The sequence below is a fragment of the Scardinius erythrophthalmus genome (assembly GCF_964197995.2).
Source record: "Scardinius erythrophthalmus genome assembly, chromosome: 1".
NCBI lineage: Eukaryota > Metazoa > Chordata > Actinopteri > Cypriniformes > Leuciscidae > Scardinius > Scardinius erythrophthalmus.
Genome location: NC_138221.1, coordinates 31,748,598 through 31,776,340, shown reverse-complemented (window position 1 = coordinate 31,776,340; position 27,743 = coordinate 31,748,598). Strand labels below are relative to the sequence as shown.

The following is a 27,743-nucleotide window of genomic DNA, read 5'->3' as shown; positions in this document are numbered from 1 at the left end:
GCCAGCACACAAGAGCACAGGCAAACCGGCACACGGAGAGCAGCACAGCACAAGAGCGCAGAACGTGGGGTCGGGCAGAGACACGACACAGCAGACAGGCCGAGGCAGAGAACAGGTTAGCAATCCAACTTACAAATGAGCGTTAAATCAAAAAATGGTTGATAGCAACAGGATGGTCTGTCTTTTCATGCACTAGAGAGAAGCTGCATGCATTTTCTGATTGACCACAGGATCTTAAGAACAAATTATAAGCACGAAACAAACAAAGAGTGCAACAAGACAATAAGATGGAGATGAGAAACATGGGAAAGTGATGCACTAGAGCATTTCCAGGCATTCTATTTCTTAATATTACGACAATTAACAACGTTTTCAGGATTCACACAAATACTAGTGGTCTGCTGGGTGAAGCAGCCTTGTAAGCAAAGATCTAGGCTTGTAAACCGAAAGATTCAAATCCAACAACGACTGATCAAAGTATTACCACTGCACCTTTGAGCAAGACACTTAACCTTTGAACTTGCTTTTATGACTCTGTTTATAAGGTGCAAACAACACGGAGTCAACTGAGCACTAAACATCTCAAGCCTGATCTCAGTGCATACCGGCCCCATTTGGAAACTCGTTCATCGCCACCTCATTTCTCACGCCATTGGTTACCTGTTCTGGTAGCTGTAATATGTGCCGTCTCTGGAGATAGTGCAGAGCTGTTTGCCATAGCAGCAAAGCGTCTGAGGTGAAAACTCGTACTGTGGAGACAGAAAAGACAATTCTGTGAAGTGCAACCAGTCATTTTAGCATTATTTATAATTATTTTAAATTAGCATTTTTATATTTTCTATTGTCATTCATTTTAGTTTCATTGAATACTTGAATACCAACCCTTTACAATAAGGTCTCATTTGATGGCATTAGTTAATGAATTAGCTAACATGAACAAAAAACAAGTAATATGTGTTTTACAGAATGTATTAATCTTTGTTACTGTTAGTTAATAAAATACTACTGATCATTGTTTGTTCGAGTTAGTTCACAGTGCATTGTGTTACAGATAACTATTTTAAAAATGTATTCAATGTTGAAATTAACTTTAAAGAAGTACTGTACATTGTTAGTTCAATAATGTAGTTAACTAATGTTAACAAATGAAACAAAGTGTTACCTATATTTCTATATATATAGCTTAAAATTTTAATTCAGTTTTATTTTTAATAATTTAAGTACTTATTTAATTGCCAAGGCAAAATTTCTACTTAAACTTAAAATTTGTGTTTACATTTTTTTATCTAATACTTAATCCCCCAGTTACACAGACAAGGCTTAAGTCTAGTCCCAGACTAAAACGCATGTTTGAACTGTTTTAATGGAAAGAAACTTGCACGGATATCTCTTAAAATATGTCAATGCCATTGGTTTGTTTCAAGATGCAACTCAGTAATGTTTTTTTTCTAAGACACGTTTATAAAAAATACTTGCATATCCTAATTGAACTAAGGCCTAGTCCTGTCTGTGAAACCAGGGCATTATTTATTTTTGCTTTATTTAAATTACTAAAAACAATTTTTAATACTTTTAGTGGTAACACTATACAATAAGGTCCCATTATGCCCGGTTCAGAAACAAATCTGGAAACAAGAATCGATCGTTTTATCTCATATAGAGAGTCATAGTGTATGACAACCAATACCGCATCTGTGACGTTTCACGAAAGAAAGACCAGCATGTTTAATTTTTATTTCGGTCCGCCAAGACAGGTTCCGTCACACCTGTGACATTGACCAATAGGAGCACAGAAGCTCTTCTTCTACACAGCTTTCAAACATGCGCAACGAAAGAGACGATGGTATTGGTGCAGCTAGAAGATACTTTGCAATTTTGGAAAGAGCTTAACTGAAGGAGGCGCTTCAGCAACCCGACGAATACTGGAATTAGCATTAGGCTAGTACAACCATTGTTTGTTTACGCTCTTGTTTTCGGAATTCAGTCGGTAGTTCCGCCTTCTCGATGACATCATGCATGTTATTAAAGACGGCAAGCAATGATTGGTTGGGAAGCAACGTGTAGTCTGACATGTTTTCTTGTCCAGGACACCTCAAGAGTTCAGCAGTCAAAAACGCATAACCTGACACAGTAACTATAGTAACAGACAAAAACACTGTAGTCTGAACCCGGCATTAGTAAATGTAAATTAATGCATTAAATAAGTATGATCAAAAGATTTCTCACAGTATTTATTAAACTTGATAAAGGTTAGTAAATAAAAAGACAACTATTTATTGTTAGTTCATTTTAGCTCAGTTATATTAATATTAACAGATTTTAATAATGTATTAATAAATGTTAACAAATGGAACCTTATTGTAAAGTGTTAGCGTTATAGTTAACAATAAAAACAAGACTGCACTCGGAATGACTGAGATGCTCTCAGGTTCGTTTCAGAGGAGTTTGAGTTGGATTGGACCGTTCACCAGTAAGCAAACAACTCTTTCCTTCTCACCTTGCGCCCGCAGCAGTAACCCAGACCCTGCATGACAGGGTCAATCTCCTGCTCGAACACCTCGGCCAGCTTCGAGCAGTACTTGTACACTCGAGATGTTTTGCGGTTGTAGAGCCAGGCGTTGTTGAACATCAGCCAGATGTCGTCAACATACTGCCAGGGCTCCTGGTACTGCCCGGTGTCCAGCTTCCTCTTGATGGTGGAAAGGTCAATTGGGTTCTTTACAATGTCAAAGTAGTCCTGAAGAAACAAGATCAAATACATGGTGATTATCTAATACTTTTAGATCTTTCTGAAGAGATTACATCAGCCCAATAATAGGTGTATGGGATTTACCGGGATGCCCAGTAGATTTGGGTCCACCGGCTGGCGGAAGGGCAAGGACTCCGGGTCTTGACGATACAGCGCTTCTAAGGTAGGCATCAACGCCTGTCTGAGCTCCTCTGGTTTGAAAACTGTAACAAATCATCGTGATCGAATCAAATTACAGATATTACTGAATGTAGTCAACAATGTATTTTCCTGAAGGAATTTTTTTTACTTTTCTTGCGTGACTGGGCGGATTGACTGGATGGTGTGTTGTTGGTGCTGGACACGTCCTCCTCTTTTGGTTCGGTCTTTGTCTCTGGTTTCTTCTCCTCCGTCTCCATCTGTTCCTGTTTGGGTTCTACAGTCTCTGGCTGCTCCTTTACTTGTAGAGGTTTGACATCTTCATCCTAATGAACAACATGAATTACATTACTAAAGACTGTTTCATTAGGCAAGGAAAGATCGTGAAACTAGAGAACGGAAGAGAACTTTTTTTTTAATAGCGTCTCTGACTTGAACTTATCTAACAAAAATTGTATTTGAGTTAGCAAGATGAATCAGTTTAAACTTTCAACAGATAAATTTAATAATGCAAAGTCAATTTAACGTTGAGAGACAGTGAATATCTATAAAAGGATAAAAAATCTTGCCGTGACCTACGATACCACTCAAAATTTGGGGTCAGTAATATTTCTCAGTATTTTTGAAAGAAGTCTCTTTTGCTCACCAAGGCTGCATTTATCTGATCAAAAATACAGTAATAGAAAGTAACATTGTGAAATATTATTGCAATTTAAAATAACTGTTTTCTATTGAAATATACTTTAAAATGTAATTTATTCCTGTGATCAAAGCTGAATTTTCAGCATCATAACTCCAGTCTTCAGTGTCACATGATCCATCAGAAATCATTCTAATATGATGATTTGATGATCAAGAAACCTTTCTTGTCTTTATAAGAATTATTATTGATATTATACATTTCTAGTTATCATCAATACTGAAAACGGTTGTTTTTCAAGATTTTTCGCTATATATAAAGTTAAAAAGAAAAGCTTTTATTTGAAATAGAAATATTTTCTGTCACTTTGGTCAATTTAACGCATCCTTGCTGATGAAAGTACCAATATCTTTAAAAAAAAAACTTACCAAACCCAAACTTTTTCACGGTAATGTAATACTCAAGAAATAAAGTCAAGAACTGCTGAACCATTTTTAAGTTTAATTTCAGTAATATCACACCTCCATCTTGATATCAGGCTGCTTTTTCCCGGATTCAAACCCCTGCTCGTCGTCTTGATGCTCAATTTTGGGCTCAACAGCAGGGTAGTCAGGCAAAGCTTGCTGGGAGTGGGTCTCAGCCACAGACGCAGGCGTGGGAACTCTATTATCAACGCTAGCGGCCATTTGAGAGAGCTAATGGACAGACAAACGAGGAATGACATGAGTTAAGGGTGTCATCGCATACAACTGCAAACGAGGCTGTGTTTTCGATCCTCACCGGAGTGCTGGGCTGCTGGGCTTGCACAGAGGTGGGCTGCTGCATCTGCAGGGGGGGCTCAGGCTGGGACTGCAGGGGCGTGAGCGGCTGGGAGGGGGCAGGGGAGGAGCCCAGGACTGAGGGAGGGCGGGGCAAGCCGCTGGGGATGTGGGTGGGCGTGACGTGGCCTCCAGCGGAGGCCGGCGTGGAAGGCTGGGTCTGGAGTGGCTGTAGGCTAGCAGCTGCTGATGGGGTGGAGGGTGGAGGAGGGGTGGAGCACAGGGCGGACGGGGGGCCGAGAGAGCCCACAGCATTCAGGGTCAGGTTAGCGTTCTGTTGCTGCTGCAGAGGAGAGATGGAGGGCATAGCGACTCAGATGATATAGCAAAATCAAACTACATTGGCCGCCATTTACAAAGTAAATTCCGGAAGTAAATTCCATTCATTTTTAACCATCACTTATAAAGTATTTTAACTTTCTGTCCAATTTTTAAATACTTTTTTTGATTCAAATTAACATTTCAATCATTGTAATTCAGCTCTTAGCTGGTTCGCTTGGTTCATGGCTAATAACAGATTTTTTTTAAATCGCTGTGGAAAAATGAATGGGAAAAATACTTCCGTAACTAACACAGCTGAAAAAGTGGGTGGGCACTATTTCACTCATCATATGACAGGAAGTGTTTGTGGTGGTGAAATGTCTCACTTGAATGCCTAAGTAGCACCACAAACAATGAAACGCCAATGGAGAATGGACATTACCTGTGGGACAGACTGTCCTGACTGCTGGGCAAGGTTCACATTCACATTCATGCCCCCGGCTGATGATGGGAAGGGCGTCTGGTTCATGAACTGGTTCTGGTTGGGTGGCTGGCCCACCATATTGTTAGCATGGCCTGCCATCATGGATGGTGCTTGCTGCATCCTGGAGGGAGACATACCCATCTGCAAAAACATTAAGAGAAGTTAGAATTGGGCCACAGAAGTATATTACTGCCATTCTTTCTTTATGAGTGAAACAGGATTGTTTTAAATTCCTAGTGAGAGTCTATATAAATGCAAATCTAAGATGGAAGACCACTCGAGAACAAAGTTGTCTAGAAATCAACTGAAAAATATGAATGTATAAATAAAAAGATATTATTTTATCCAATATTTCTGCATTATATATTTTATACTCAGTGTGCAACAGTGACCATCATTGGTTCTAGAAGTATTTATCCCCATAAAGATTTCTAAATATTTACAAGCCATGAACCAAACCAACCAGCTACGAGGTGAAGCGCAATATTACAAACATTAGTTTGAGGCAAAAAAATATTTATTATGCAAATTGTACAAGATGGTGTTGATAGAGATATTTATATATATAATACTTTTGTATAATATTTATTTTTACGTTTATTGAAAACATGCATAAATATACAAATATTTAATTATTTTCAGAGTGTAGGAGACTCAATTACATCATTCACAGTGGGATATGGGAGTGGATGGACACGAAATTTTTTTTTTGAAGAAGAAGAATCATGAGTAATATAGGAAACACCAGGTTAACACCAGGAAATAGTGTTAACCAAGTTTTATACATGTTGAAATAGTACAGAATAGTATATTCCACTGATTTACATTTTATAAGTTAATGTTAAAAATCAATTCCCCATGGAGAAAATCAATGGGATTTTTACTTCCAGCATCTAAATGTTGCACTCTAATGAGAGTATAGAGCTGTTAGCTTAGCGACACGTTAAATGCAAATGTTATTGGAATCAATTGTGAGTCATGTCTTGATGCTTATGTAAAGCATTGCAAATCAGCCGTTTTTTGAGGTAACACCTGGGTAGACAGCCAGGCAGCTCACTAGTTTTAACACACTAGTGAGTCAGTTAACTCGAAGGCCATCTTTGAAATGCCTCTCGGGTCTCTTTTGAATGGGGAAACCTCAAAATCTCCAAAACTGTTCGCCAAGCTTACGATTTTGAAATCACCAATGAAATCTGACAACAACTGTCTCATAAATTGCATTTCTAAATGCTCGAATCATGACAGAAAATGACATTTTTCATAATGGATCAAGCTATTGCGCAGTGGAAGCGCGCGTCTGACTGTTTCTATAGGAGCCGGCGCTTCTAACGGCAGTTGCAGTGACGCAATGACTTTACCAATCAGCAATTGGCTCTTATTTAGAAGGCGGGATTTATTCCTCCATTTGAGCGTTGCACTCTTCCCCAATTAAAACAATACGAGTGACGCGTCTTGAGTTATTCTTTAGTCTTTGGTAACGCTCACCGCTGGAACACTACCCATGCCCATCTGAGGGGGGTGGGTCATAGGGGATGCTGCGCGAGGAGCTCCCACCGGCGACTGGGACATCTGCACATTCTGCATGGTCACGGGGTTGAACTGGCCCATTCCTGCAGAGCATGATGGGAAAAACACATTAAAAAGTTGATAAAAGGGGGATTAAAGCTTTTGAGTAACTCCAGCGCTACCAGTATGACCAGTCTGACTGCTTTTTTTCTTCCCAAGTCAACATGAAATGGCATTCACAACCTACTTTATTCCTGTAATATAACGCATTTCAGAGTCAAAATCTTCTTAAAAAAGGAATCGGGTAGACGATATAGAAGAATTGATTAATTAAATATAATAATCAGAAATGTTTCTTGAGCAGCAAATCATCATATTAGAATGATAACTGAAGGATCATGAGACACTGAACACTGTTATGATGTTGAGAACTGATGTTTGTTATGATGCTGAAAATGCAGCTTTGATCACAGAAATAAATTACATTTGACAAAATATACACATAGAAAACAGTTATTTTAAATTGTACAAATATTTCACAACATTACTGTTTTACTGTATTTTTGATCAAATAAATGCCATTTGGGTGAGAAAAAGAGTCTTCTTCCAAAAAAAAAAAAAAAAAAAAAACTTTTTTTTTTTGCCAACTTTTGAACGGTGGTGTATACATTTATACAAAAAGATAAACTATACCTTGAGGGACCTGCATCCGGGCCATCAACTGATTTGGCACATTGGACATAGGGACAGGTCCATCTGAGGAAATAAGGATTATAGTGAGCAGCTGAACACATCAAGAAAGCAGCCAGGGAACATTTATTATCCAGAAGATCAGAGCATTAAAAAAGCAAAGCCACTAACTTGGTGGCCGGATGGCTTGTGCAGGACCCATAGCGTTGGGCTGGGGAAGGCCAGGCTGCTGAGGACCCTGAGCGCCCATTTGTGGCTTTGACAGCCTGGACTTTCTCTTCTCCTCCAGCTCCTTCTGGATCTTATAGATCTTCTCAGCCAGAAAGTGGTAATACTCATCCTGATCATAAGATTTTAAAATATATTAATACATGGACCACTTGGTGCCTTCTTACAGTCACACACACCATATTGAAGGACAGTTCAAATGTAGCATGATAGTTCAGGTACTTTACCCTGCTGTTGGCTGACTCATACATGTCCCCTTCAACCTTACGCGCGTAAGCGACTAAGTTGTCCATGCGTCTGTCCTTCAGTGCTGCAGGGTCAGGCGTCGGGAATATGGCTTGAACTCTGTAGGGGTGTTAAAAGAATCCAGTGTTAAGAGAACTGCCCTTGGCAAATAATTTGTGAACAGGGTTTGATTGTGAACAGGGTTTGAAAGTGACACCCGCCAAATGCGAGTCAAAATCCACTGTGGCGTGTAACGCAATTCAACGCATTAGCCAATTCGGCGGGTTATGATTCATTAATTATGTTCGATCACTTTGCATGCCATTGCTATCAGAGCCCTTCACCTAAACGAAGCCTCAAAACAACGCATAAAGAGGGTCGCACAATGAGAGGGAAATTAATTAAATTCGAACGCATTGTTTTCTATGACCGTACGCAGACGCACAACTGCGGCGCCCAACTATGACTCCGGCTGTTCAAAATCATGCCGAACCACACCATAGTTTTCCATTAGAATACAACGATTAAGGACAAATATATGTGCGAACTGACTTCACCCTTGGTGATTTGTGCATTTTTCAGAAACGGGTTTGTTTTTGTGGCTTGAATAAATATACTTCATAGAGAAATAATATGGATCGCACTTTCTCTTTCCGTATGCTCTAGGGGTGTAACGATACATTGTTATATCGAGATAAGAAAATACGATTTTTATTCAACTGCCAAACACAAATAAAGATATTTTTTATGAAACCTGAGCGATTTCTGTTCCTCCATTTAAAGTCCATTCCTCTAAAATTTAAAAAATCCAAGCCATCGTAAAAATAATCAATTGAGCAGTCTAATCCAAATCCAAGTCTTCTGAAGAGACACGATGGCTTTATGTGATAAACAGATTTACAACGACGAGCTGTAAGCACAACTCGTCATATCCAACGAATACTTGTATTGAAAGCGTGAATACTACGCGAGGAAAAAAATATTTTCAGTGACATTACCACATTAAACTACCATTTATAATGTTGAATATAATGTATAATAATGCAATGGGGCAATATTTGTGAGTCCTGATAATAATATTACAACAATAATATTAGTTTAAAACAAACGATTTTGGCTTAAAATATCACGATAAGCATAAGCAAGTTCAGTATCGCAATTTGTATCGAATCGTGACAAGTGTATCGTTACACCGCTAGTTTGCGCTGTTTTTTTAAAATACCTTAATTCAAACTCATTGACGCCACTTTGCTCATTCTTGAAGTGAACTTTTGCCTGTATTGTGATTAGATTCATTGTTTTGGACTGCTGCCTTGAACTTGAGAACGCGAGTACAGAATGACGTGACCGGTGTGCGATAAGCCTGCCTTTGAGATGTCCGCAGCGCGGCGCTTCCCGTCTGCTGTGCGACTGGTAAACGCTCCGCCAGAGCCCTAGGAGACAATTAAGAGGCCACTTTTTATAGAGGCCTGTTCTCAAAAATGCCGCATGTCCAAGACTTTTGGGCAAAAAAAAAATTCGCCCTAGCGTCTTTATTGCTACGTGCAGGTAAACTCATGCCAATCATAAGAGAAGTCACAGAGAATTTTGTTTTATTTCCATTTTATTTTATTTGAATGATATCTGCAAACAGTGATTGACTGTCGTGAAGCTGAAAGCAAAACAATGATTTAGAATCGGATTTAATATTAAATTTATTTAAATCTAAGCTGGTTTATATCTGATATTTTTGTTTTGGCTATTAGAGAAGTTCTGAATGGCTGGCAACTTAAGAAGCCAAATTGGCTGCTGAGTGAAAATGTGAAATATGATTTCTCCAACTCACAGCTTGTGCACTAGGTGATTCCTCAAGTCCTGAGTGACGTGCTCGTGCCAGGGCTTCTTCATGCCGGGCATTGACAGCGGTGCAGCTGTGGGCAGGTTCCCAGCGCCGCCCATGTTAGACCCGTCTGACATCATCTGACTGTGAGAGCAGGATTAAAACATTAGTTTTCAGAATCTCACTTCACAAAAACTTCATATTTCAATGTTTCTACACAACAGGGTGCATCATTTGTCAAAATTCCCTTTTATCGTCTCAGATTTCCTTGAAGTTTCAGACATTACAACCCATTATAGCCACAGAACGGCTGTAAAAATCATTCCACACTGACACCGTTTGCTCTTCTACATTGCTGTACTCTACAGACGAACATTTCCGGCTCTGCAGTGTGTGTGAGAGGTTAAAGGCGAGGAATGAAAGGTGAAAAGACTCACTTGCTGTTGAGGGATGAGGGGAGAGAGGAATCAGTGTGAAGGTTCGTCTGATCGGCCATACCGTTACCGCCGATGTTCATCTGGTTAGTGCCTGAAGATGTTGTGGGAAACCAGACAGGGGTTACACACGAATACAACACATGATGAGCAGCATGAAGTTTCAAAGCATACTGACACCAGTTGCAACTAAATGTATCGCTTATAGACCAAGATGCACTTCATATGCCAGTTTTGGTCTTTCCACTTTATTTTGTTCCATCATTAATAAAGTATTTGATGAACTACATTTAGCAAATCTAATTATGCAATAAAAATGATGTTGCACTTGTGTGCATCTTTGAAAGTGTTTGATAAATTGCATTCAGAAATTGTAATTATGCATTATAAAGATCTGCACTTGTGTGCATGTTTAATAAATGGCTGAACGCATTTAAAATGATGCAAGATGAAGTTACAGAATGACAGCAACTTTCAAGGTTAATAATGAACATGGAACATTGAATCGATCACAATATTCCGCTATTCCTCAAATACCACACACTCAATCACGCGTAACATTTCAGATTTCCTCAGAAGTTGATACCTAAAGCAGTCATGGAGCGCATCTGCTGCTGCTGGGTCTGCGTGGGCTGCTGTCCTGCGACCTGCGTCTGCGCAGCCGGCTGGTTCCCGTACGGGAGCCCGAGTGCTGCGTACGCCCTCTGCATGGAGCTGGGGTCTATGTGTGTGCCGCTGCTGATGGCGGGTGCAGCGGGTTGACTCGTGCCCACGGGGCCCAGCGGAGCCTGCATGCCAGTGTTCGGGGAGCTCAGCATAGCTGCAAACACCACAGAAACACATTTGTTAAATTAAAATATTTCCATTAAACCTTTATAATAGTACTAAAATTGCTAAAATTACTATTTTTACTATTTAATTACTATTACTAATTACTAAAATACTTTTTTCATATCATGTAAGGTGCTGCTTCAGATTAGGCCTAACAACCCTTAACCTTGGTAAAATCACTGTAATATCTACAAACAATATTAGATAACACTTTACAATAAAGTTCATTAGTTGACATTAGTCAGTGTATTAACTAACGCGAAATAATAATGAACAATAAATTGTTACAGTATTTATTAATCTTTGTTAGTGTTATTTAATAAAAATACAGCTGTTCATTGTTTGTTAGTTCACAGTGCATTAACTAATGTTAAACACAACTATTGATTTTAATAACGTATAAGTAATTTTTGAAATGAATAGCTAAGATTAATAAATGCTGAAGTATAGTTCATTCTTAGTTCATGTTAACTAAGATAGTCAACTGAGGTTAACTAATGAACCTTATTGTAAAGTGTTACCCAATATATATAAAAAAAATGTCTTCATAAATAACTAATTTGTAAATGACTGTGGATAAACGTGCCTGCTAAATGCAAATGAAAAAAATTAAACATTTTCTATTTGCAATTTTGCAGTAATTCCACTTGAACTGGAAGCACAAGCGACTGAAGTGAAATAGCCATTTTGGAAACACAGAGCAGCGGCACAGAGCAGAACTGCAAGAGAGACTGAGAGAACGTGCTTCTGTTGCCACTACAGGGGGATTTAAACGATTTGTCCAATCGGAGAGCAGGAGCTCTCTGTGTCCCGCCCCCCTGTGAAAAACGAAGGGTGGAGCCCCTCCCCCACGGTGTCAGATTACAGCCCCGCTGCCTGCCGGAATCTGCTGCTGGTCTAATGCTTTCACATTCAGAGCGCAGCCGAGATGCACGCATGACCTACAGGTGGCAGCACTCACATAAACGCACCCGGCCTCTCAAAGCATGAGATGGAGAACCACACAGTAAGTACAGTAACAAACCTGTGTTCACACGTTAAACTAATTATTTTGCTTTACCACTTTCAGAATGGCCAGCTTTGTGCATAATGGCCAATGTACACAATGTAAACATTCTTTATGGAAAATGTACCCAAGTAAATAACCATAACAATTAAACCACATGACAGTGCTGGTGGGACGTTTATGCAATGTCGTAACATATAGCGCCATGAAGTAGATCTCTGAAAATATGGTCAAAATACTCCTTGGAAAAAAAACTCAAAGAGATGCAGAGGATGTATCAGTGCAGGTAGAGTATTTGTAAATGTGAATAAGACGTACGCTGCTGGTTTCTCTTGTCGCTGGCGTTCTTCAGGGGCAGACAGACGGGGCAGTCGTGCCGGGTGCAGTTCTTCCAGTGCGAGATGATCTGTCTAGAGGAGGCGCAGTGAGCCACTGTGGAAATGGACAAAACAACATAAAAACTTTGTTATGCTGCAAAGAAATTACACCACTGAGCAATCACATACTTGAAAGGATAGAAAAAAAGGAAAGAAAAGAATAATGACTAGAAGAAAATATGAATAATTCATGTTTGAAAGGTGTTGCTATGTGGTTATTAGGGTGGTCTTGGCAGTTGCTCGTTGCACTACTAGGTGGTTGATTACTGCATACCTGAAATTACAGACTGGTGAAAAATGTCAATGGTGGGTGAAAGGGGGAATTTTTCTTTAAAAGAAATGTACATTTAAAGTTTCAGAAAATTCTGATAGTAGAATAGATCGACATTAGGGATGTGATGGTGAGGAAGTTTTCCCACCGGTTAATCGACGTGTGACAACACTGGTAATACCAGCATCACCAGTGAACACCAGGGGTGTTGCATTGTTAATCGTTTATGTAATTAATTGAAATGAATCGTTGCATTGTAATAGACCATAATCAATTTTAGCCTACTGATGTTTCTCTGATGTCATACACGCTACTCGCGCTAGCGTAAAACGGTGGAGGGAGGCGAAACACTAAAGCGAGTAATACAAAATGCAAACACACGAGTGTGAGAGCTCGAGTGTGTGCACGTGCCAGGCTGTGTGCGCATGCGTGTGTGCGCGCGATATTGTAACTTAACCCTTTACAACCGGATGTGTCGTCGACGACACAGCCAACCAAGCTGTATTCATGTCACTGTAACTCTTCAACCATTTGCACTATCAAAATAATTCAAATAGTTCCTGAAAGTAGACAACATGCGCTTTTCGCCAATATACAGCTTATTACGGTAATGTCATGCTTTCCGTCTGCAAATGACAGCAGTGCGGGATGGAAGGATTTGAACAGAGAGATACGACGCGCGGCAGGTTAGAGTGTTTTGGATTGCATAAAATAATAAAAGAAACGAACAAATACATGGCGAAATAAGTGTTAGACAGCAGAAGAGGGAATTGGGATGATTTTTAATGAAATTTGGGAGGCGGATGGCCGTTACTCTTTCACGTATCTAAGCATGTAGTGCGTGCATTTGTATGTGTGCGTGTGTGAAAAAAGTGTCCTAAATGAAAACTGTGCAACCCAATGTCACAAAAAAGACTTGTATATATGTTTTATAGTTCATTTTTCAACTTTAAAGTGTTAGTTTCTTTCCTTCATGATTTTTTCTGTTTTTTTTTTCTAAATAAAAATCAGTAAATTTATTCTCGTTTTTTTTTATTTTTGTCTATTTAAATTCTATTTACAAACTCACCACACACAATAATGGTCAATAACTGTAATTTGTTGAAAGCTCATCTTTTTCTGAAAAAGATGACACCTTTCACATGAAGATAGCACATTGTTTTAGAATTTTACAGTCAACAAATCAAATTATGTGAAACACCTATTTTAGATTCAGGTTCTAAAGGGTTAAGTACACTTGACAGTTTCAAGCGCTTTTAGTATTTACTAGTGTTTGTTCTAAATGGTCCTGTCGTCTGCTGTGTTCAGACTCAAGTTGTGTTTGATTGCTACATTCAGGAATAGAGTTTCTTGGAGCAGATAGGTTCATATTAACTGCCAAAACAGCCCTGACTCCACTAGACCCCTGAAGGTGTGCCGTGGTCTCTGGCACCAAGGTGTTAGCAGCAGATCCTTCAAGTCCTGTATGTTGCGAGGTGGGGCCTCCATGACTTATTTGTTCAGCACATCCACAGATGCTCGATTGGATTGAGATCTGGGAAATTTGGAGGTCAAGTCAACACCTCAAACTCGTCGTTGTGTTACTAAAACCATTCCTGAAAGAGGCAACAGCCACCAGGGAATACCGTTTCCATGAAAGGGTGTACATGGTCTGCAACAATGCTTAGGCAGATGGTACCTGGTACGTGTCATAGTAACATCCACATGGATGGCAGGACCCAAGCTTTCCCAGCAGAACATTGCCCAATGCGTCACACTTCCTCCACCGGCTTGCCTTCTTCCCATAGTGCATCCTGGTGCCTTGTGTTTCCCAGGTAAGTGATGCACACGCACCCTGCCATCCACGTGATGTAAAAGGAAACGTGATTCATCAGACAAGGCCACCTTCTTCCATTGCTCCGTGGTCCAGTCAGCATGGGCACGTGCCCACTGTTGGCACTTTCTGCGGTGGACAGGGGTCAGCATGGGCACTCTGACTGGTCTGCGGCTATGCAGCCCCATACGCAACAAACTGCGATGCACGTGTATTCTGACACCTTTCTATCAGAACCAGTGTTAACTTCTTGAGCAATTTGAGCTACAGTAGCTTGTCTGTTGGATCGGATCACACGGGCCAGCCTTCGCTCCCCACGGGCATCAATGAGCCTGGGCCCTGTCGCTGGTTCACCACTGTTCTTTCCTTGGACCAATTTTGATAGATACTGACCACTGCAGACTGGGAACACCCCACAAGAGCTGCAGTTTAGGAGATGCTCTGACCCAGTCGTCGAGCCATCACAATTTGGCCCTTGTCAAACTCGCTCAAATCCTTACGCTTGCCAATTTTTCCTGCTTCTAACAAATCAACTTTGATGACAAAATGTTAAATTGCTGCCTAATATATCCCACCCACTAACAGGTGCTGTGATGAAGAGATAATCAGTGTTATTCACTTACCCTGTCAGTGGTCATAATGTTATGACTGATCGGTGTAATTTTAGTTGCGTTTTAAACAAATTGGATGGAGCTTCTGTGCAAGGCAGACAGTGTAGACAGCAAGATTGATCAAAATGGGAGCAATGTAGTTTAGCCAAATTTATTATTTAAACTTTTCCACCCCAGTTTGTGTTGTGGAAATGTGTAGAATGAATCTCTCTAACAATAGTCATGCTTGTCTTAGCAAGCACCACAAATAAATTAGACATATTACATTCTTGATGAACAAGGTTTGTTTGCATGCATTTAGTTTTCTTTTTTTTTTACACCATGAGAAAACTCTCTGGCCAAATTATATAATGTCAAGAAGTAAATGGGGCTTCGATGTTCCAGACTCCATCATACTTAGACAGTGAGGCCACAAGAGTCAAGAGTGAGTTCCCATGTTTACATAAAGCCTGAGTGGTCAGCCAGACAGTTCAACATCACCAAGATGTACAGTAGGGCTGTGTATCACCAACCATGTCACGATACGATACGCATCACGATACTAAAGCCACAATACGATACGTATCACGATATGAAAAGTAAAAACAATTTTTGTAAAAAGTAGCGCAAATAAATACAATAGAATAAAGATAGCCTACCAATAAAGAGAAAACTTTTTGAATAGGTCTAGAAATACTAGAAACTGAATAAAGAAATCAAATGTAAAATAACACTGGGTAGTATTTTAGTCCTGACTAAATTAAATACATAGGCTATTAATCCAGATTCCTTAAAATGAAAACTATCTTTTGTTATTTTGACAACAATATTAATGACCGACACATATGGCTTCTGTCCCTTTAAGAGCTAGTGCACGGATCCTGATTTCATAATACTGTCCCATCATGCGTTTTATGCTGAAGACATAACTGACTGTGTTTAGAGGATACTCAACAAGACCGAAATGTTTGACGTAATTTTTCATGTTTTTGTTTGTTAAAGTGATATAATCCGCGAAAAATAACTTTAGTTACTCGCGAGCTGTTTGTGAGCGCGCCGAGTATAAATGCCTCGTCCGTTTGGGGAGGTGCGCGCGCAGGCAGCGGAGTATAAACAAGGCTTCTTCACGCTCTTTGTGAAATGGCGTCTCGCAGAAAGTTTTAAATTGACTGATCTGATTGTATAGTATGTGTGGATTAATTTACTCATACAATCTACATGCTAAAGTGCAGGAATGATTAAAATTATGCGCAATACCCGCGCCGAAATTCGAGCCCTGAATTGGCTACATAAGCACAACAGTATCGATACGGCAGCTGCTGTATCGATACGCGCATCGTCAGGAGTTCATGACGATGTATCGTTGTATCGATATTTTGAGCACAGCCCTAATGTACAGTCATGACTAAAATATAGTTGGTGACAAAGAGACATGTGGTTGGATGAATAACCAAGCACTTTCAGATTGACATAATAGACCAAGAGTTCTATCAAATTCAGAGCTTGGGTCAATTGCTGGAGTCCAGTTATACATTAACATAACTGGTGTCATTCTGTCTCTCACCTTGGCAGGATTTTCCTGCCTGGCAGTGGGTCATGTGGTTGAGGACGTTCTTCATGGTGCGGCAGTGGGGCAGGGCACAGGCGCGCACCTCTCCGTTGGCCTGCTCTCGCCGCTGGCACTTGTGGGCGTGAAGCAGCAGGACCAGCTGCTGCTGGATCAGTTTGCGCTTCTCCGGGTCGGCCGTGGGGCCTGTCGACACCCCCTGTCCCGGGACCATGCCCACCGAGGACACCTGCTGCTGCAGCTGGAGGAAAGCGTTTAGATTAGACAGAATTTCTGTTAAAATGTAAAGAACAAATCTTTCTAAACATTCTCAGTTGGTTTGAACGATAAAGCCACGAAAGGCCATGAATTTATGAGTGTTAAGCGTCTATTTTACGCCTTAAACTAATCAACTAAAGATAAAAGCACCGATACAGCACAGAATTATTTTAATATTTGTTATTTGTAAATTGTCTGGAAGAAAAACAATAATAAATTATAATGCGTTTACTTATGTAGATCTTTTAAAGGTAGCTCTACATAGGAAAAAATAATACAATATACACTACTGTATTTATTGGTTTAAAAAAAAAATCCTAAAAACAGGAATATTGTGAAATATTGCAATTTAAAATAACTATTTGAATACATTTATAAACGTCACTTATTTTTGTGATGTTAAAGCTGAATTTTCAGCATCATTACTTCAGTCTTCAGAAATCATTCTAATATGATGATTTGATGCTCAAGAAACATTTCTTATTATTATCAATGTTAAAAACAGTTGTGCTGCTTAATATTTTTGCTGAAACCGTGATACCTTTTTTTCAGCATTCTTTGATGAATAGAAATGGACAAATTATTTGAAATAGAAATCTATTTTAACATTAAAATTAAAAATACTTTGTTAACCTAATTACATTATGCTGGAGCAGTCTAGTTCAGTTTTCTGATCTGAATGTTCAAGCACAACAACAATTTTAGACTTAATTCAGCAGTTTATTTACTTTTTACGTCATATTCTGCTGCATGTAAATGTGCATTTCAATTAGCTCTCCAAAAGAATAATTAGCTGCTGAATAGATGCGTGACGCAGAGACGAGACGTGAAGTGTTGTGGACTGAACCAGAGCCCGCTCTGGGGGGTTACTCACCAGATTTGGCACGCTGGAAGCACCCTTCAGGGTGGGCTGGAGGCTGTTGGGGAGAGCTGCCTTGTTCTGGATCTGAGCGTTTAATCCAGCGCTGGACATCTGCTGGACCGACCCCTGTGCATACTGCTGCCCGAATGGGCCATTGGGGGTTGCAAGACCCATCTATGAAAAAAAGAAAAAAGAGCTTTAGCATCAATAAACCTCACTAGTTCTCATGCATTTCACCCAATGTTCAAGAAACGGAGCAAATGTGGCCCAAAGCAGCTTTCACTGTGCATTTCAGTTTAAATTCATGGAGAGCATTCTGCAGGCACAAGGTTCAGCTCTCTGCCAGTGTAGCGTAGACGCTGTCGAGCCAAACGTTCATAGGTCAAAGAGTGTACTAAAAGATACTGTCATCAGCTGCTCAGTGACATCCGTCTGCTCACATATGAGAAGTGGATGCAGTTTGCCTTTCAGTGAAGCAGAGCTTGAGAACAAGAAAGTGCCGGCTCTTTATAAAAACACCAAATTAAAGATTCACTGGTGACGCAATATATAGAATTTATACTCTATCGTTCAAAAGTTTGGGGTCAGTAATATATATTAAAAAAAAAAGTAATATTGTGAAATAGTTCAAACATTTTTTTAATAAGTTTTCTATTGTAATTTATTTTAAAACTTTATTTATTCCTGTGATCAAAGCTGAATTACTCCAGTCTTCAGTGTCACATGATCCTTCTGAAATCATTCTAATATGATACTCAAGAAACATTTCTTATTATTATCAATGTTGAAAACAGTTGTGCTGCTTCATATTTTTGTGGAAATCATGATTGTATGACCATTTAATGCGATCGTGTCACTTCAGAAAATTTGGACTAAATCCTAAATCGGCTGATTCATATGAAACAGTTTTACGATCTCTTAATGAACTTTATGAAGCATCAAAGTGGTAGTTGCGTAACTGTCAATGGAGGGACAGAACTCTCTCAGATTTGATCAAAAATATCTTAATTTGTGTGCGGCGAGTAAATTATGAAAGAATTTTAATTTTAGCAGGGCTCTACGCTAAGTGAGTACATGTGCTCCTAAATGGAAAAAATTAGGAGCACACAAAGAAATATAGGAGCACAGTGAAAAAAGTTGATTAAACTGCTCAATTCATATGAATTAGTTTTATGATCTTTTTTATTAACTTTTTTCGAAGCATCAAAGTGGTAGTTGTGTAGGCTGTCAATGGAGGAAAAGAAATCTATCAATTTCATCAAAAAGTTCTTCATTTGTGTTCCGAAGATGAGTGAAAGTCTTACGGTTTGGAACGACATGATGGAGAGTAATAAATGACATAATTTTCTATTTTGGGTGAACTACCTGTTTAATAATTATGCAATTATTACTTTTAGCCTACTTCAAAATATATAAAAACAGGGTCCGAAATTAACACCCGCCAAGCGGCAAATGCGGGTAGATTTTCCGTTTGGCGAGTATATTTCAAAAGGCTATCCGCCACAGTGGCGGGTGAATGTTCATACCAAAATAATAAAATTGTCAGCGCGCACGCGCTCTTCTGCCTCTTAAGAACGAGCAGAGTGAGTGAGAGAGAGAGATAGAGCGAGTGAGTGAGCCCCGGCCGCGCGCGCGCACTCACTATTCAGAGCGGACAAGTCAAGCTTTCCGTACTTTTTGACAAGCGTCCTTGACAAGGCGGCCAGAGCTTCTTTGCAGCTCAAGTCGGCAGCGGTGTGTACGTACAGTTAACGCTCTATCTGTTGACGGCGCTGAGGAAAAAGGATATGTGAAGCTCCCGCCACTGGAAGAAGCGGTCGCCGCCCATTTGTGTCCTGCTCATCAAAGCCGTGCAGAGCGTCTTCAGCACTCGCGGATCGTGCATACTCCGCCACTGGCCAGGCTGCTTCTGCTTTACACACCATGCATTGTCGTTCTTTTCTCGATAAATTAGTTTTCTCATAGCGTTTGCAACGCAATACTCGTTCCCTTATCTCTCAGGGAACCAAGGTTACGTAAGTAACTTAGCCGAGTACGTTCTGCCTTTATAACGTTTATACGTTCTACCTGTATAAAAAATGTTTTTTTATACATTTCAAATTTTGCTGTGGACAATTTTTTATGTTTGTATTCAACATAATATACCTTATTATCTCAATTAAAAGTACTGAAATGAATGTATATGTGACAAAAAAAAAGGCTGTTTATTATTTTGGCTGGTAAAAAATGCTTGGCTGGTGGATTTTTTCATCTACCAGTCCCCGTGGCAGGTGAGCCAAAAAGTTCATTTCGGACCCTGTATAAAAAGAATGAACACCTCAATAAAGTATAAAGTGCTAAAAACAAAACAAATAACCGCTTGCTTTTTTCCTTTGCAGTAGGCTACAATAAGTTGTCCTCAGTGTCGAATGTGTTTTGGTCGTAACTTCAGTTTCTTTGGTCTTTTGGTGAGACCTATACGTTGCTAATAAAATTTTGATACTCATTTGCTTAGTGAGCAAGTATCATCTGATAGTGTGCGGGAGTTCCTTGGTTTTTTTTTGCACTTGGTCTTTTGAGATAATGACTATAGGCTTCATACTGTGTTGTGTATCTTGCTCACTAAGTGTTTACTTGACTTTTTTTTATGGTGTGGAGGGGCCTGTTTACACCTGGTCACTTCATGCGTTTTTACTGATCAAAACGATTCCATTTACACCTAGTCACAGAAGTGTGTTTTCGCAAAACTGATATAAATCGGATCTTCTATTCCCGCGCTATAGGCCTATGCAGATTTAATGGTAGGCCTATGCGCAACAGATATGAGCTGCATTTTATTGATCATCATAAGCTCATTTCAAAATCAGCGATAGGAGAGAGCGACAGCTGCACTGGTAGCCTAATATCATCTTGTGTCTTTACTATTGATGAATATGATTGTGTGTTGAGCGTCTACGACTTACTTTCATTTGCGGCAGTTTGCGCGTACGCTTGATGAATAGATCGCTCATCTGTCATGATGCGAGTTAGTAGCGTCATCGTATCTGGCTATAACATGACATATAGCCAATAACACGCTCTCACACGTTTGTTTTTAGCACTGTTGGGAGGAGTCACTTGACTCTCTCACTTAAAATCCAGTAGTTCCCGCACATTCCCACACTATTTCAGTGATTGGCTCATTGGTTGCGAATCGTCGCTCTCATTTGAATAAAGTTAAGCGCGTCATCATGTTATGTTCACATCGCGCAGTTGCGACCCCGTCCTTGCTTTCCATGTGAAACATTGTGACCCCGTCCTCTTCCTTGCTTTCCATGTGAAACATTGCGACCCCGTCCTCTTCCTTGCTTTCCATGTGAAACATTGCGACCCCATCCTCTTGCTTGCTTTCCATGTGAAATCAATGGTATGCTTCGCTTCATCGCGCTGTTGTTCAGTGTAGTGAGAACAGCCCGTCACTCGCGCACTGTGCTCGTAAATTATTTTTCAAGTTCGCACATAACTATTTTTAGGCGCAAATGCGAGTGAAATACTCGCACTGTAGAGCCCTGCTCTAGACTCATTCTTCATACTGGTCGCACTGGTGGGATTGACTTTCTCAGCTGGTCTCACCAGCACATGATTTGGTCGCACCTTTTTTTGCTACAACATGGGATTAATCAATGCATGCTGATGAATAGTTGTCCTAAGCCCTATTCGGATGGGATTAGTTTAACATGGAGAGGTGGGGTAAAGTAATTATTACCAGAGCTTCGTAGTGATTTTTAGTCCTGTGCCATAAAATGTGCCATCTCAGTAATCATTATGGACAATGTCAGTAAAGATTACAGCAACTTTTACCTTCTGTAAAAAGGTCTGAAAAAATTACCTCAGGTACTAATAATCCAGTGCAAATAGACCCGCGTATGTAAATATTCCATCATTTCCTGTTTAAAAGTACTTTTCTTGGGGTTTTCCAAGTATGGAGGCACTTGAAAAAGCATGCAGTAACGTTCTAGGCAATGGGACGTCAAGTCTGTGGCAAAACTCGTGTTTTCTGCGTACCATTAAGATCAAAAAGATGGTCGTAAGCACTTGTTAGAGGCATGAAACTTATTTTCGCTTTAGGTAAGTGCCTATTACCAAGAGAATCCAAACAGAATTTAGGCCTTATTAATTTAATTCATAAATCATTCGATCAGACCAAAATGCTATATGTAGGTTATATATAGATTATGTGTTTGCGCACTTAATATCAGGAAGCAACGTAATACGCACATGATGACAGGGAGGTGACAGCGGTGTGTAAATCGAGTTACCCCTCCCACATCTGCTAGAGATTTCTTATCCCGTGCGAATAGGCCATTAATATTACAGACGTCTTGTGGTAAAATTACATTACTCCATCCACCCTTGTAAAACTAATACCGTCCGAATAGGGCTTTAATCTCCATATCTTAGTTTTGCACTGATGTAAAAAGACTGACTGTGACGAGACCTCATATTAGCTAAATGTTTTAATCTTTTAACAATCAAATGTGACAGGTTTGCTGCGATAGTCTGCGTTACACCGGTTCACATGGCCACCGCCCCCACCGTCGTTTAGATTTTTTTTATAGTAATATAAATTATTTAGTTCAGTTAGAGAACAGAAACTTAAAGAACTGAACGTGTCTGCTCAATCAAAGACTATAATGCAGCGTGAGCCGAACTAGAGTTATAGAACAGATCAGCAGCAGGAGTCAGATTTCATCTCATTTCGCCTCACTCACAAGACGATGGCGGAAGATTTGCCTATTTAAACGTACAGTATGGAATTTTTTTGTCCACTAGGGGTCGCTAACGTCTTACAATAACAAAGGCGTAGTTTAAAGACGCAACACATGCTAAGAATTATGGTTCTTGTCGTCAACGTCAAGCCGGCCGATCTAATAATGTTTATGGATGACTGAATACATCGATGCTTTTATCATGACTGTGATATGAAGCAGTTCGGGATTGCTAAGAGACAGCTATCAGCTCCAAACGCGACGCGAGCTCCCGCGGATATAAAAGGAATACGGACATTTCATTCAACCGAACTAACACGCGAGTGCAGAATTACTACCCACAGGTCAGTTTATTAGACAAATTAAACTTGTGAGGTAACGCAGCGCTGTTTCACTTGGTCTAACATTACATTTAGCACACTAAACTGCATTTCAATGTGTTGAAATTTATGTGTTAGTTTGTTGTTCATCTGTATGAGACTAGCAGTAAGCTACATCAACATGAGAATAACATACAGATCATATTATAACATTTTATCATTGTTGAACTATATAACATTGGTTAGTTTTATATAAATGTGCTCACCTGTTTAATAAAATACATGTAGAAGCGGTCGAAGTCTCGGACGTGGAGCTCTCGTTTATATACTGTCTATGGGAGCTCTCGGCATCTCGAAAACACCGCGCTGATATTGATTCTCGTTTTAGTTATCCTTTTTTATCCAAAGTCTGCTTGCCATGGTCCATAATGTTTGAACGAAACAACATTGCGAACCCAACAGTTGTCTGCGTCTGTCGCTTTGGTTAATCAGAGGGCTCTGCTCATAGCTCTGGTTACCATGGCAGTCTGAGCGGAAACCATAGGCGGAAACCAGGGACAACGCGGATATGACGCCATTGACTGCGACAAAACGGAAATAAAGACACGGTCCGTGTCTTCGAATTAAAATATTAATTTCTCTGGATTTAGAAGTTAATTGGAACTGTCGGGATAATGTAAATACACAACTTTAAAAAATATATAACATATATATAGTGATTTTTTATATTTTTAAAGCAAAAAAAAAAAACATTGTGCCTTTAAGATTTGTCGAAAGCACCTATTTATGCGAGTTTGTCATTTTACTGTTTCATTGTTGTGTTTAAATAATAATGAACCCACCATTCAAGCAATTGCCGCCCCGATTTGGTGCTAATTTCGAAAGCGAAAGTAAAATGTGCACATCCGCACATTACGGTGCGTGTCCACTGGCACGGAGAGAACGTTTTCGGTTCATTCCTATGTAAGCTCAACTTCCAATGGAACTAATTGAAAACGCTCGCTTTGCTCCGCACCGTTATGCATACCCGCGCGACTGCACATTTTATATTTGCTTTTGAATTAGCGATTTAAAAACGAGATGCAAAAGAGGGAAAAACTCCAACAGGACTAACTACGGGAGAATAGCAGATTTGCCATAGTTGATAATATGTGACGGATACATCCCTAATGCAAATGCAGGTAGGCAGACACCGACTGAGTGCATGACCATGGACTTGCACAAATGCGACCACGTCAAATTTTAACTTGCACATTCTCAAACAATTGTGGGAGTCTAGAGCCCTGTTCAGGGTGAACTATCCCTTAAAGTTAATCTAAAGATACAATGTAAAAGAACGAAAATATTTTCAGTGTAATTTACCAACAGAAATAGAATGAGTGGGTTTAAAAAACCAGTGTCAGAAGGATAACTTTTTTCATTTTTGTGGAGCGATCCAGAATCATGAGGGGGAAAAAGTGATGTTTTTTGATTAAACATTATAAGGTCCAATTTTTTTTTTTTTTTTTTTTTATGAAACATGCACAGATGAATTATTCACAATAAGATCTAATCTGTGAATTTGGAAAATAAACAAGGTGAAATTTTCTTCTCATGCCAACTTCAAATTGTACCATTTACCATCATTTAATGCAAAAAAAAAAAAAAAAAAAAAAAAACCCGTTCAAGTAGATGAACATCTGCATTAGAACCGGAGTTATTTACACCACTTTTCCCAGCACGGTTCTGCAGCAGAGCGTCAGATCAGAGCTCGTCCAGCGGCGTGTAAACCAGCCCTTCCCCCACCGTCACTGCCTGCAGCCTGCAGCCATTAGTGCCGCACACACGCCACTAGCTGAACGTGCCACGCTGAGGAACTCCCTGTCCTGAGCAACACACACATCTCTGCTGCCAGTCGCTCTCTTTCACTCCAACACGCTTCGTGACGCCATTAAAATAGCAAGCCATAAATCCTCTTTCACATTAATCTGCCTTTTCTAACAAGCCGCAACTACAGGCAGCAATTTTATTGGTCATTTGGATTTTCATTTTTTGCTTTTTAAAATCAACACAAAATGAAAATCTCACTGGTCCAAAATCTCATTCCAGTTGCTGTCATTTTAAAAATGTACTTTGTTCTGATTGGCTGTCATTTTAAATTTAATTCCCAGTGCGCGAGAACAAAATTATTTTACACCGGAAAACTTAAAACAAAAACAAATACGACCAAAATATTACAGATGTAGCCTATAAAAACAGGAATTTTCACAATTGTTTTTATAACCGTTTTTATAAAGTTTTTATAATCGTTAGAAATAACATACACTTTATAATGAAGTTTCTAAAACATTATGTATATTGTGTGTTCCGTCTCTGCTCTCAACTTTAAAAGTTGCCGTCTCACTTGCAGTCAACACTATCAAATTTATCTACTATAAACTCATTTCTTAATTAATATGAAACTTATATAAACTGCATATGAAATGCATATGAAATGCATGACAAATGTGAGTAAAATACCACAAACTAGGGTTGTGACAGTGAGGATATTTTCCCACCGGTTAATCGACGTGTGACAACACCTGTAATACCAGAATCACCAGCAGGGGCTTTTAAAATGCTAATTTGAAAACGAAAGTAAAATGCTCACGTCCGCACTGACATTCATAATGGTGCGGAGTAGAGCAAGTGTTTTCAATTAATTCCTATGTAAGTTGAGCGTCCTCTGGTATGAACTGAAAATGTCACTCTGTTCTGCTCGCTCCACATGAGTGGACCGCGTGAGTGCGGCCGTGCGCATTTTAGTTTTACTTTCAAATTAGCGCCAATTCGGGGGTGGTTTGATTGATTGGTGGGTTCATTAGTCTATTATTCTTAATGGAAAAACACAACAAAAAAACAGTACAATGAAAAACTCGCTTAAATAGGCGCTTTTACATTTTGCTTTGAAACCAAATCTTCCACCATCGTCTTGTCAGTCAAGAGTGAAATCTGACACCTGCTGCTGATCTGTGCTGCGACTCTCGTTCGGCTCACACTTTATTAAGGAGACATGTTCAGTTTTTAATTGTAGCGTCTGTTTTCTAACTGAACTAGGCTAATTGATTTTATTATCTTAAAGGACGATGGGGGCGGAGGCCAAGTGATGTAACCGGTGTTGCGGCTGAACAATGGTAACACCGTCAACACCGACTATCGCAGCAAGCTTACCACAAACAAAACAACACAAATTATTCTGTAGCCTTTATCACAAACTCTCTCGGCATTAAACTTTTAAAATTAATAGCGAGGATTCACCACACTGGGTCACATGACCATAAACAATGATTCCTTGAGGTGACCATCGCATGTACCCTTCGCTAACGAACTTGAAGGAATTCAGGTGTTCACCTTCATTTGGAACTCCTCCCCCCACAAAGGCCTTGTCCCAAATGGGCCTCGCGGTCTTCCTACGAGTCCACACTTTTGCAACATAATGTCATTTTTTATGTAGGGAAGAAGTCTGCAGCGACGCTCGCTTCAGTGCGCATCGAGGGCGAATATCAACTTTAAAGTCTCACTTGCAGTCAACACTATCAAATTTATCTACTATAAACTCATTTCTTAATTAATATGAAACTTATATAAACTGCATATGAAATGCATATGAAATGCATGACAAATGTGAGTAAAATACCACAAACTAGGGTTGTGACAGTGAGGATATTTTCCCACCGGTTAATCGACGTGTGACAACACCTGTAATACCAGAATCACCAGCAGGGGCTTTTAAAATGCTAATTTGAAAACGAAAGTAAAATGCTCACGTCCGCACTGACATTCATAATGGTGCGGAGTAGAGCAAGTGTTTTCAATTAATTCCTATGTAAGTTGAGCGTCCTCTGGTATGAACTGAAAATGTCACTCTGTTCTGCTCGCTCCACATGAGTGGACCGCGTGAGTGCGGCCGTGCGCATTTTAGTTTTACTTTCAAATTAGCGCCAATTCGGGGGTGGTTTGATTGATTGGTGGGTTCATTAGTCTATTATTCTTAATGGAAAAACACAACAAAAAAACAGTACAATGAAAAACTCGCTTAAATAGGCGCTTTTACATTTTGCTTTGAAACCAAATCTTCCACCATCGTCTTGTCAGTCAAGAGTGAAATCTGACACCTGCTGCTGATCTGTGCTGCGACTCTCGTTCGGCTCACACTTTATTAAGGAGACATGTTCAGTTTTTAATTGTAGCGTCTGTTTTCTAACTGAACTAGGCTAATTGATTTTATTATCTTAAAGGACGATGGGGGCGGAGGCCAAGTGATGTAACCGGTGTTGCGGCTGAACAATGGTAACACCGTCAACACCGACTATCGCAGCAAGCTTACCACAAACAAAACAACACAAATTATTCTGTAGCCTTTATCACAAACTCTCTCGGCATTAAACTTTTAAAATTAATAGCGAGGATTCACCACACTGGGTCACATGACCATAAACAATGATTCCTTGAGGTGACCATCGCATGTACCCTTCGCTAACGAACTTGAAGGAATTCAGGTGTTCACCTTCATTTGGAACTCCTCCCCCCACAAAGGCCTTGTCCCAAATGGGCCTCGCGGTCTTCCTACGAGTCCACACTTTTGCAACATAATGTCATTTTTTATGTAGGGAAGAAGTCTGCAGCGACGCTCGCTTCAGTGCGCATCGAGGGCGAATATCAACTTTAAAGGCGGATGCTCATGAGCACCCTTCTGAAACCTAAAATGACAAATGGGACATCCTTCAGTCTCTTGGACTTCACGATCAAACGCACACGGTGGCCATCGTAAGTCAACAAGACTGAAAGAGCATATGATGTGGCCCATTTGGGACAGGACCAAATGACGTTTCCTTCCCAAAGTGCACTTCAAGAGTGCAAAAACACATATGGAAATTGCCCAATGACAGGAGAAGTCCGGCATATTGTTTCACCGGAAGATAGAGAATAATTACGAGGTTTATATATTATTAAAAATAAAAAAAATGCATGTATGAATCGTTCACAATAAGATCAATGAAATGCATTTAAAAATAGATAGGGTGAATATTTCATGCTGACTTTAATGCAGCGAGTCACAACATTACCGATGCTCATGTGTAAATAAATAGCATAAATCACTTCGGCCTACT

The 27,743-nt window shown here is 39.8% G+C and overlaps 1 protein-coding gene across 6 annotated transcripts in view; it reads right to left on the bottom strand.

Moving 5' to 3' along the window:
• crebbpb (CREB binding lysine acetyltransferase b) overlaps nucleotides 1-27,743 on the bottom strand; it is a 63,695-nt gene that overhangs the window by 7,025 nt on the left and 28,927 nt on the right. For 2 of the 6 annotated variants that reach the window (XM_081359806.1, XM_081359807.1), the window contains exons 3-20: nucleotides 17,580-17,741; nucleotides 16,445-16,688; nucleotides 12,148-12,261; nucleotides 10,579-10,812; nucleotides 9,996-10,086; nucleotides 9,565-9,702; nucleotides 9,107-9,172; nucleotides 7,742-7,859; nucleotides 7,458-7,626; nucleotides 7,290-7,352; nucleotides 6,576-6,700; nucleotides 5,049-5,231; nucleotides 4,308-4,628; nucleotides 4,049-4,222; nucleotides 3,039-3,213; nucleotides 2,834-2,952; nucleotides 2,498-2,737; nucleotides 661-749 (exon numbers count right to left, since the gene is read on the bottom strand). In XM_081359806.1, coding sequence (XP_081215932.1) covers nucleotides 661-749; nucleotides 2,498-2,737; nucleotides 2,834-2,952; nucleotides 3,039-3,213; nucleotides 4,049-4,222; nucleotides 4,308-4,628; nucleotides 5,049-5,231; nucleotides 6,576-6,700; nucleotides 7,290-7,352; nucleotides 7,458-7,626; nucleotides 7,742-7,859; nucleotides 9,107-9,172; nucleotides 9,565-9,702; nucleotides 9,996-10,086; nucleotides 10,579-10,812; nucleotides 12,148-12,261; nucleotides 16,445-16,688; nucleotides 17,580-17,741 — 2,825 coding nt within the window. The remainder of the gene's footprint in view (nucleotides 1-660; nucleotides 750-2,497; nucleotides 2,738-2,833; nucleotides 2,953-3,038; nucleotides 3,214-4,048; nucleotides 4,223-4,307; nucleotides 4,629-5,048; nucleotides 5,232-6,575; nucleotides 6,701-7,289; nucleotides 7,353-7,457; nucleotides 7,627-7,741; nucleotides 7,860-9,106; nucleotides 9,173-9,564; nucleotides 9,703-9,995; nucleotides 10,087-10,578; nucleotides 10,813-12,147; nucleotides 12,262-16,444; nucleotides 16,689-17,579; nucleotides 17,742-27,743) is intronic. The other 4 variants (XM_081359809.1, XM_081359810.1, XM_081359808.1 and 1 more) reach the window with 3 other exon arrangements.